The sequence below is a fragment of the Dreissena polymorpha genome, chromosome 7 (assembly GCF_020536995.1).
Source record: "Dreissena polymorpha isolate Duluth1 chromosome 7, UMN_Dpol_1.0, whole genome shotgun sequence".
NCBI lineage: Eukaryota > Metazoa > Mollusca > Bivalvia > Myida > Dreissenidae > Dreissena > Dreissena polymorpha.
The window spans coordinates 54,615,481-54,628,219 of NC_068361.1; the positions used below are offsets into that span (position 1 = coordinate 54,615,481).

The 12,739-nt window shown below is 36.7% G+C and overlaps 1 protein-coding gene across 2 annotated transcripts in view; it reads right to left on the reverse strand.

Annotated features, from left to right (window-relative positions):
* LOC127838312 (uncharacterized) overlaps positions 1 to 12,739 on the reverse strand; it is an 87,742-nt gene that overhangs the window by 41,159 nt on the left and 33,844 nt on the right. For both annotated transcript variants that reach the window (XM_052365974.1, XM_052365973.1), the window contains exons 6-8: positions 6,661 to 7,200; positions 4,158 to 4,222; positions 2,611 to 2,853 (exon numbers count right to left, since the gene is read on the reverse strand). In XM_052365974.1, the coding sequence (XP_052221934.1) occupies positions 2,611 to 2,853; positions 4,158 to 4,222; positions 6,661 to 7,200 (848 nt within the window). The remainder of the gene's footprint in view (positions 1 to 2,610; positions 2,854 to 4,157; positions 4,223 to 6,660; positions 7,201 to 12,739) is intronic.

Below are 12,739 nucleotides of genomic sequence, written 5' to 3' on the forward strand. Positions count from 1 at the left end.
TGCTTGAGCAATCTTAGGTTAATGAATGCTCAATGGTTGAGTTATACTGTATGTGATAAAATGTTATCATAGTGTTATGTGAAGACACTTTTTCGGCGTAAGCTTTTCACCTTAGCCTGACCTTTGTAAGTGTCCAATAAAATTCCAATAAAATTTCCCGCGGCTAGGTACGAATGAATACACTTCATTTATTCCATTGGCTGATTTGAGTATACCACCAGAACATTGGAAACATATCCGCGTCTTTGTAACACTGTTTTACTGTATGAAACAATTTTATCTCGAATGAAAAGGCTTAATAGATAGAACAGTTTTACACTCAATTCTCGACATCAATACAGTTTGTGCGTACACCTTATATTTTCAGAGTATTACCAGCGCAAGAGCGTTTATACTTAAAAGGCTATGTTCTCATATTTAGTACTTACTTCCTTATTCCTGTCAACATGTTAACATGTAAAAGCATAAAGAGCAATGGAAGCGAGGCCTCACTTTAAAGCATTGCATTTCAACCCGCGAGGTATATCGGGTCAATTCGCGGACATTCAGAGTTTATATACAGGTCATCACCGGAGTTGGCGGCCAGTAAAATAATCGTTATATAATAAAGACGCTATCCGTGAACTAGGTGACCTGGAATTTTCTTTAGACCAGAAATATGTTAAATGAAGATATTCAGCAATATAATTATGGTATGTAAATAATAGATTCTTAATGTGTTTTCAACAATACAATGATAAATATTATTGTTGATAAATTTAATCATCAGCATCATCATACTTAAACAATATACCAGAAAGAGAAAAATAATGCATTTGAATATCAACCGTACTTTCGTTTGACAACTGATCATGCGTTTACGAGTTGAACCTAAATTTAGTTTTAGTGCAGATTTGTTCATACGACACAAAGACACGAAATTGTTTTACGGATCATTTCAGCTTACAGGACTGGGTGGGTCACGTAAGAATATCGAATATAAAATATATTTTTATAAACAACTGGTAGCAAGGTGAGTTGCAGATAATTAATCAGTAACCACATTTTAACTAACTATTTTGACCTGTTAATTCTTTTCAGCTCAATTCAACAGTGCAAAATGCCCATAATATCACTTTAAGCATTAGCACGATGATAATTGATACTGTTAATAATCGAATCAAATATCAATGCCCGACAAACCACTAAAACAGGTTTGTTCGAAGAACGCGCCTATAAATACGGATACTTCTCGTGTGGCCGGTTGACTCATATGTTTAAATTTCACTTCCATTCTTCTTTTGGTTTTCTGTTTTGTATCTATAGGTTTATGACCAGCAATATGTTATAATGTAAAATAAGCCGCGAAAACTCCCCGTAACATCCCGTACTGCGTGTGATGCAGCTAAGAACTGCACAGAAAAAGACATTCGCTATACTTGATCTCATTCATTAAACTATTTACGCCGTATATCTTTTTTAAAGATATTTCTTGTTTATTTTAAGCTATTTTATATTTAAATTTCTAATGATGAAAAAGTCATAAGCATGTAAGTGCACGTATTATTAAATTAAATTCTTAATTCAAGTAAAGAAACTTGTAAGATACTGCTTTCAAAAATACAATTGCATCCTTTCCTCACACAAAGAATCTGTTTAAGGGCTATACAATTAAATTATCTAAGAAACATTTATTAAGAAGTGTTCAAACACATGGCAACACAGTAAGCGCTGCTTATATTTGAAGGCTGAATGAAAACTGAAAACAATAGTCTAAGTAACATTAGCTTATCAAGATTCCTGATTTACGATTGTACACAACCAAGACACTTTAAAAAATCTAGAATTAACTCTGCAAAAAAAAATGCCGTTTATTATTTTGAATATAAATATAAGTTGCTTTGGATTAAAGAACATAACAAATAATATTTCCCAGCAGTTTGAAATTTCAAGAGGAGTGGCAGGTTAAGGTACTCTTACAGACATATTTTCCTATACCAAATAGTCTAAATGTTCCAAAGATATGCCAACGAATGCATATAATACTTAAATTGATTCATGGGAATATTTGTTTACATCGGTTCACCACTTTAAAAAATATTGGGCAAATACCTTCCAATGTGGCTGATATAGGCACGACATGCATACACTTGTGACTTGAAATGTGGGTACTTAATGTTCTATTTCATGTGTCTGGTATATGAAGCATTAAAAAGCTTTAAAGCACAGTCACACCCAATACCAGAGAGCTCACAAACCTTTAACATCAATTTCAATAAATAAAAGGAAGCATGCATTTTGTTAGAAAGTCATTGTTGGTGTAATAAGAAACCTTAAATACAACTTTCTTAACATTAATGACAAGGATACATATGGAAATAGTCCTCAGATATAGACCTGTGTGCTGCACAACTGTGTTCATGACCAAGCAAAATTTGATCTGTGTTTTATTCCAAATAAGTTTAAAGAAAGGAAATTTTAACTTAGTATAAAATAAGCTGAAGAAAAACAAGACTGATATTACAAGATACTAATTGTGATTAAGTAAGGCATACATTTTCTAGATACGGTCAGTGTATGTATACAGTGTCTAGCGGGCTACACACTACACTCTGCTAGGCCACATTATACCGTTCAATACTCTCAGCCAGACTCCAGGTCTCAGAAGCCGTTAAAATCTCGTAGGATTTAGCTGGAGATTTCTGAGGGGGTTTATCAGCCCCTTTATCAAATTTTGGGTCGGGTAGTTTGCGTTTGTCTGCAGATAGCTTGTTTTCCAGACTGGACTTCTCTGCCGCAGGAGTTGGTGGGAGGTTTTTTATATGATGCTTTTTTTCTTGTTTAAGCTCTTGTGACGCAGAAGGACTTTGGTAACTTCATGTTAATTCAACAACAACAAGTACTTTATTGTAAGGCATTATGAGAAAAACTGTTTTCCCCCCATAAACAAATCAGAAGCAATTTATGGTGTAACAAAACATGTAACAACATATTTCAAAACAATTTAAATTAGGGATGCAAGAGGTTAAAAAAACATTAACCATTTAACCTTTTTCCGTAAACAGTTATTAACCAGTTAACCAAAAAACCTTTAGTAGTAAACATGTTTTAGTATAGGTTAAACATGTCATATCGCTGGTTCATGTTCTCCATAGAAACGAAAGTAATTTGAGATCGTTTGCTTTGATAACAAATCAGTTTTTGATAAAAATCTATTATAACATTATTTAAATAGTTTTGTAAATGAAAGCTTTATTTTGTATAATTTTTCCTGTGTTAAAAAAAAAAAGTTAAAAGTTATAATGTTCATTTTCACGTGTCATTAATATATTTTTGGTCGGGCCACTTATATATGTTCGCTTTGTATCCCTCAAAACAATGTTGTGTTTCTTTGTTTATTCTGTTTTGTGTTTTTTTTTACCATAATTAACTTAATATAAAAATGATTTTAAATAATTGTTAAACCAGTCCAACACACAGTTCAAACAAATCAGCGAACATACATGCAGAACATGCACATAACAAAAGTGTTCATTTAGTCAAGAAAATGACTTTGTCAATTAGCTTGTGGCTGATATGGTTGCGAGCCTTGGTAACATGACTGTGCTGGAAAGTGGTTAACAAAACATCAAAATAAGCCATCCAATTTCTCAACTGATTTTCATCGCGAGGTAGATACATGTGTCAATGATGTCTTCGCTAATAGCCCCCACTCCCCGCAGTTTGCTAGTCAAATTTTCAAAATTCAAAAAACCAATAGCGCCCATTATCAAAATGTTTGTAGCCACTAAGGTACTGATTTATTGCTGAGTTATTTTTTTGTTGAGATGTTATTTATTATCGTGTCATAATGCAGCATGTTGTTCTAACTAGTCGACAGCGCAAGTTGGCAGTATGTCAGACGCAAAACATAAAATCGTACGAATTGTGTCATTAAAAAGCATATAAAAAGCATAATCAAAACTTTTGTTCATGTTATCCTTTTCCCGAAAATGTAACCGGTAAACTGGTCATTTCTGTAGGTTAACCTCTTGCATCCGTAATTCAAATGTATTCCTGTATCTTTTTTTAGAATTTCTGATAATTGTATTGCTTCCAAGAATAGAAAATCAACCTTAGTAACTTACATCAAACGATGTAAATAGATGCACAAGAAATTAGCCAGCATATTTACATACCCAGACAGGAGTTCATTGGGCAGTCTGAAAATATCTGGTTCCTCATCACAGATTATGTGCAGCTTCTGAAAACCAAATACAAGTATATCCCAACAGGAATGTAGACTGGATGTACAAATATCCCAACACTAATATAGACTCGACACACACATATCCCAAAAGGAATAAATGTATAGACTGGATACACAAATATCTCTACAGGATATACACGAAATGTGTATATCCCTTCAAGAAAGTAGACTGGATACACAAATATCTATACAGGAATGTAGACAAGAAATGTGTATATCCCATCAAGAATGTAGACTGGATACACATATCTATACAGGAATGTAGACAAGAAATGTGTATATCCCAACAGGAATGTAAACAAGATTCACAAATATCTCTACATGAATATAGATAGAATACACATATATCTCTACAGGAATATAGACAGGATACACATATATCCCTACAGGAATATAGACAGGATACACATATATCCCTACAGGAATATAGACAGGATACACATATATCCCTACAGGAATATAGACAGGATGCACATATATCCATACAGGAATATAGACAGGATACACATATATCCCTACAGGAATATAGACAGGATACACATATATCCCTACAGGAATATAGACAGGATGCACATATATCCATACAGGAATATAGACGGGATGCACATATATCCCTACAGGAATATAGACAGGATACACATATATCCCTACAGGAATATAGACAGGATGCACATATATCCGTACAGGAATATAGACAGGATACACATATATCACTACAGGAATATAGACAGGATACACATATATCCCTACAGGAATATAGACAGGATACACATATATCTCTACAGGAATATAGACAGGATACATATATATCTCTACAGGAATATAGACAGGATACACATATATCCCTACAGGAATATAGACAGGATACACATATATCTCTACAGGAATATAGACAGGATACACATATATCTCTACAGGAATATAGACAGGATACACATATATCCCTACAGGAATATAGACAGGATACACATATATCTCTACGGGAATATAGACAGGATACACATATATCCCTACAGGAATATAGACAGGATACATATATATCCCTACAGGAATATAGACGGGATACACATATATCTCTACAGGAATATAGACAGGATACACATATATCTCTACAGGAATATAGACAGGATACACATATATCCCTACAGGAATATAGACAGGATACACATATATCCCTACAGGAATATAGACAGGATACACATATATCTCTACAGGAATATAGACAGGATACACATATATCTCTACAGGAATATAGACAGGATACACATATATCTCTACAGGAATATAGACAGGATACACATATATCACTACAGGAATATAGACAGGATGCACATATATCTCTACAGGAATATAGACAGGATACACATATATCCCTACAGGAATATAGACAGGATGCACATATATCTCTACAGGAATATAGACAGGATACACATATATCCCTACAGGAATATAGACAGGATACACATATATCACTACAGGAATATAGACAGGATACACATATATCCCTACAGGAATATAGACAGGATACACATATATCTCTACAGGAATATAGACAGGATACACATATATCCCTACAGTTATGTAGACAGGATACACATATATCACTACAGGAATATAGACAGGATACATATATATCCCTACAGGAATATAGACAGGATACACATATATCTCTACAGGAATATAGACAGGATACACATATATCCCTACAGTAATGTAGACAGGATACACATATATCACTACAGGAATATAGACAGGATACACATATATCTCTACAGGAATATAGACAGGATACACATATATCCCTACAGGAATATAGACAGGATACACATATATCTCTACGGGAATTTAGACAGGATACACATATATCTCTACGGGAACACATATATCTCTACGGGAATGTAGACAGGATACACATATATCTCTACGGGAATATAGACAGGATACACATATATCTCTACAGGAATATAGACAGGATACACATATATCTCTACGGGAACACATATATCTCTACGGGAATATAGACAGGATACACATATATCTCTACGGGAATATAGACAGGATACACATATATCTCTACGGGAACACATATATCTCTACGGGAATGTAGACAGGATACACATATATCTCTAAGGGAATGTAGACAGGATACACTTACAGTCAATGAAGTGACAACATTAACTGGGAATGTTTACAATATGAGTATTGCAGAAATACATTTAAATATTTTGAGTTAATGAAAGATAAACCAAAGATAATAAAGACTCTTATTTGGATTCAATTGTCTACATACAATTCATTATAACTGGTTTATTTGCAGTTGTCATTGCTTATGAAAGTACATAGATTATAGATAATTACATTTTAAAAGTACAAAATCTGCTGTAAACTCTAAAAATAATAGGTAACAGGTAGATGGGATCCTGTATTCTTACCTTGACGAGGTTGTCTATTTCCTGTTCCCGTTCAGGAGTCTTTGCCATCTGTTTGAGCCTGCGGTACCGATCCATCAGGGCGTTATAGTCGTCATGGAGACGCTTCAGCTTGTCATCCAACACTGGATCTCGCCGCGGTTCCAGCATGTGATTTCCTGCACTCACACCAGCAATCTTCTTTTTCAAATTCTCAGTGGACGGGTCGGCGTCCATTGAGGTGTTTAAGTCAGCACTCTCTCTGCGTTTCTGTTGGAAGGGCTGCCGTTTGGCAGACTTCTCTTTCAGATTCTCGTCTACTTTCTCGTGGATCTCATCAAACTTCATGCCTATCTGGAAGAGCTGGCCCTCCAGTTCCTTCTCCTGGTCGAAGGCCACATCAAGGCCAGCCGGCGTGGAGCGGCGCAGCACCGTGTAGTCCTCCTTGGACTGCAGGTAGTCCCGGCGCAGCTTCTCATGGTCCGTACGGATCTTGTCAAACACCGTCTCCTGTTCCTCCACGGACAGCTGGTTGTCACCCAGAAGGCTTTGGAAGGATTGCATCTGGAAGGAATGAAGAATCACTGAATGTTAGTTTTCAGGTTAACAATGATACAATTCATAGAACAGGAATCACTGAAAACTTCTCCTTTTATGTCTAAGAAACAATACTGCTACTCACTTTTATATGAAAATTACATTGGCTTTATGTATGTTTTATCAATATATGTGGACAATCATTTGTATGTTATACACTGACAGAGATGTAAATCGCCAGCTGTGAACAAAAAAACAATTTGAATATTAAAATGAAATGGCACGTGTTTGATCTTGTTTGCTCCAATTATATGTTGGACAGACATGTGGTCACTCCGTCAATGAAGATATAAAATATCACTGACAAAATTGAAAATATCACACAAATATGTTCTAAATTACCGATTGATTTAACTAAATCACTGCTGCACTTAAATGTCAATTAAATATCCTTAAATATTGATTCCTGGATCTCCAACTGCAATTTGTATCTAAACATGGACATAAAACTCAAATAGCTTGGTTAAAGTATGCGGCCCAAACTTCCAAACATCAATGTCAGACAGCAGTGATTGAACAGTTTATGGTGATTTTAGTGTAATCAAGTGGAAAAACACGCACATGACAAATCCTCTTCAAAATATGCACTTGTTCAGAAGGTAGAATGCATGTCACTCATGGAAACCACTGCTGTTAAGGCTGCTTTGTCAAAAATATACGAAACTTGAAAAGAAGGTTTGCTTTAAATTTTAAATAATTATACTGAAAAACTTAAACCATGGTGTAATGTTAATGTGATAAGATCTTTTACCCCTGGCAATAAAAATATGCAGAATAATACCACTTGTTAAGGCATATCAAATGTAAACTGTTGACAATACAGAGCGGAAACAGCATAAAAAGCCATTGTATATTTATTAGAAACATGTTCATGAAGTTTGAAGTCAATTGGATGTAAGACTTATTAAATGCAAACAGCTCGAATGTCTATTTCTGGATGATGAACGTATAAATGGAACAGCTCAAAAGTCTATTTCTGGATGTTACACTTACAGAATGTACACAGTTCAAATGTCTACTTTAGATTTAAGACTTACAGAATGGAAACAGCTCAAAGGTCTATTTCTGGATATTAAACTTACAGAATGTACACAATTGAAACGTCTACTTTAGATTTAAGACTTACAGAATGGAAACAGCTCAAAGGTCTATTTCTGGATATTACACTTATGGAATCGCAACAGCTCATAGGTCACTTTCAGATAATTCAAGGGCCATTGCACAAATTATCAGTATGGTAATCTGTCTGATCATCAATGTTGACCTCAATATTGAGCACATAAACATATTCACGCAAACTTTCATAAATTATAACAAATGTTGACACTGTTATATATTGAACTTATAGCACTTTCATTATCAGCACCCTGATTATGTTTCAATTGTTGTCAAAGGTCTCAAGCAATTTGAGGAGTGGAGTGTGTTTGCGTTGCTGTTTACCATCGCAGGACAAATATTCTTAAAATCTACAAAGGAGTTTATGCTTTAATGGCTGTCCTATTGAGTTACTGTGAGTATAGGTCAGAGTTATCAATGTTCAAACACGGGCACGTTGTTCACAAAAGAGTCACTTTGTAACCAATCTTATTGTCACGTGTGTATATAATCCTTAAAACAATCCCATTAAAAACAAAGAGTGTTTGATTAATTTTACAACCAAGGAATTAAATTCCAACAAGGATACCAATATTTTCAAGATAAAAATGTCTTTGTCCACACAATTCAGATTAAACAAGGGCTGTTTGTAAAACATGCATGCCCCCCATATGGGCTGTCAGTTGTAGTGGCAGCCATTGTGTGAATACGTTTTTGTCACTGTGACCTTGACCTTTGACCTAGTGACCTGAAAATCAATAGGGGTCATCTGCGAGTCATGATCAATGTACCTATGAAGTTTCATGATCCTAGGCCTAATTATTCTTGAGTTATCATCAGGAAACCATTTAACTGTTTCGAGTCACTGTGACCTTGACCTTTGACCTAGTGACCTGAAAATTAATAGGGGTCATCTGCGAGTCATGATCAATGTACCTATGAAGTTTCATGATCATAGGCTTAAGCATTCTTGATTATCATCCGGAAACAATTTTACTATTTCGAGTCACTGTGGCCTTGACCTTTGACCTAGTGACCTGAAAATCAATAGGGGTCATCTGCCAGTCATGATCAATGTACCTATGAAGTTTCATGATCGTAGGCGTAAGCATTCTTGAGTTATCATCCTGAAACCATTTTACTGTTTCGAGTCACTGTGACCTTGACCTTTGACGTAGTGACCTGAAAATCTATAGGGGTCATCTGCCAGTCATGATCAATGTTCCTATGAAGTTTCATGATCCCAGGCGTAAGCATTCTTGAGTTATCATCCGGAAACCATTTCACTATTTTGAGTCACTGTGACCTTGACCTTTGACCTAGTGACCTGAAAATCAATAGGGGTCATCTGCGAGTCAAGATAAATGTACCTATGAAGTTTCATGATCCTAGGCATAAGCATTCTTGAGTTACCATCCAGAAACCATTTTACTATTTCGGGTCACTGTGACCTTGACCTTTGACCTAGTGACCTGAAAATCAATAGGGGTCATCTGCAAGTCATGATCAATGTACCTATGAAGTTTCATGATCCTAGGCCTAAGCGTTCTTGAGTTATCATCCGGAAACCATCTGGTGGACGAACGGACAGACATACGGACGGACTGACATGTGCAAAACAATATATCTCCTCTTCTTCGAAGGGGGGCATAAAAATTAATATAATCAATTAAATATAATAATTACAAGGGCTGTTTGTAAAACATGCATGCCCCCCATATGGGCTGTCAGTTGTAGTGGCAGCCATTGTGTGAATACATTTTTTGGCACTGTGACCTTGACCTTTGACCTAGTGACCTGAAAATCAATAGGGGTCATCTGTGAGTCATGATCAATGTACCTATGACGTTTCATGATCCTAGGCGTAAGCTTTCTTGACTTATCATCCGGAAACCATTTTACTGCGTCAAGTCACCGTGACCTTGACCTTTGACCTAGTGACCTGAAAGTCAATAGAGGTCATCTGCGAGTCATGATCAATGTACCTATGAAGTTTCATGATCCTAGGCGTAAGCTTTTTTGAGTTATCATCCGGAAACCATTTTTCTAAGTTGAGTCACCGTGACCTTGACCTTTGACCTAGTGACCTGAAAATCAATAGGGGTCATCTGCGAGTCATGATCAATGTACCTATGAAGTTTCATGATCCTAAGCATAAGCGTTCTTGAGTTATCATCCAGAAACCATTTTACTATTTCGGGTCACCGTGACCTTGACCTTTGACCTAGTGACCTGAAAATCAATAGGGGTCATCTGCGAGTCATGATCAATGTACCTATAAAAGTTTCATGATCCTAGGCATAAGCGTTCTTGAGTTATCATCCGGAAACCATTTTACTATTTCGGGTCACCATGACCTTGACCTAGTGACCTGAAAATCTATAGGGATCATCTGCGAGTCATGATCAATGTACCTATGAAGTTTCATGATCCTAGGCCTAAGCGTTCTTGAGTTATCATCCGGAAACCATCTGGTGGACGGACGGACATACGGACGGACTGACATGTGCAAAACAATATACCCCCTCTTCTTCGAAGGGGGGCATAAAAATTAATATAATCAATTTAATATAATAATTACAAGGGCTGTTTGTAAAACATGCATGCCCCCCATATGGGCTGTCAGTTGTAGTGGCAGCCATTGTGTGAATACATTTTTTGGCACTGTGACCTTGACCTTTAACCTAGTGACCTGAAAATCAATAGGGGTCATCTGCGAGTCATGATCAATGTACGTATGACGTTTCATGATCCTAGGCGTAAGCTTTCTTGACTTATCATCCGGAAACCATTTTACTGTGTCAAGTCACCGTGACCTTGACCTTTGACCTAGTGACCTGAAAGTCAATAGGGGTCATCTGCAAGTCATGATCAATGTACCTATGAAGTTTCATGATCCTAGGCGTAAGCGTTCTTGAGTTATCATCCGGAAACCATTTTTCTAAGTTGAGTCACCGTGACCTTGACCTTTGACCTAGTGACCTGAAAATCAATAGGGGTCATCTGCGAGTCATGATCAATGTACCCATGAAGTTTCATGATCCTAGGCATAAGCGTTCTTGAGTTATCATCCGGAAACCATTTTACTATTTCGGGTCACTGTGACCTTGACCTTTGACATAGTGACCTGAAAATCAATAGGGGTCAGCTGCGAGTCATGATCAATGTACCTATGAAGTTTCATGATCCTAGGCATAAGCGTTCTTGAGTTATCATCCGGAAACCATTTTACTATTTCGGGTCACCGTGACCTTGACCTTTGTTCTTGTGACCTGAAAATCAATAGGGGTCATCTGCGAGTCATTATCAATGTACCTATGAAGTTTCATAATCCTAGGCCTAAGCGTTCTTGAGTTATCATCCAGAAAACATCTGGTGGACGGACATACGGACGGACGGACTGACATTTGCAAAACAATATACCCCCTCTTCTTCGAAGGGGGGCATAAATATGAACTTTGTAACAAACATAGGAAGTACCTGGTACTTACCTAGATTTGATGCTTTGCACTTAAATGTGAATTGTTTTCAGATGTTTATTCATAAACAAAAAGTATATTCATGATTTTATGTTTTATACGGACGGACTGACATGTGCAAAACAATATACCCCCTCTTCTTCGAAGGGGGGCATAAAAATTAATATAATCAATTTAATATAATAATTACAAGGGCTGTTTGTAAAACATGCATGCCCCCCATATGGGCTGTCAGTTGTAGTGGCAGCCATTGTGTGAATACATTTTTTGGCACTGTGACCTTGACCTTTAACCTAGTGACCTGAAAATCAATAGGGGTCATCTGCGAGTCATGATCAATGTACGTATGACGTTTCATGATCCTAGGCGTAAGCTTTCTTGACTTATCATCCGGAAACCATTTTACTGTGTCAAGTCACCGTGACCTTGACCTTTGACCTAGTGACCTGAAAGTCAATAGGGGTCATCTGCAAGTCATGATCAATGTACCTATGAAGTTTCATGATCCTAGGCGTAAGCGTTCTTGAGTTATCATCCGGAAACCATTTTTCTAAGTTGAGTCACCGTGACCTTGACCTTTGACCTAGTGACCTGAAAATCAATAGGGGTCATCTGCGAGTCATGATCAATGTACCCATGAAGTTTCATGATCCTAGGCATAAGCGTTCTTGAGTTATCATCCGGAAACCATTTTACTATTTCGGGTCACTGTGACCTTGACCTTTGACATAGTGACCTGAAAATCAATAGGGGTCAGCTGCGAGTCATGATCAATGTACCTATGAAGTTTCATGATCCTAGGCATAAGCGTTCTTGAGTTATCATCCGGAAACCATTTTACTATTTCGGGTCACCGTGACCTTGACCTTTGTTCTTGTGACCTGAAAATCAATAGGGGTCATCTGCGAGTCATTATCAATGTACCTATGAAG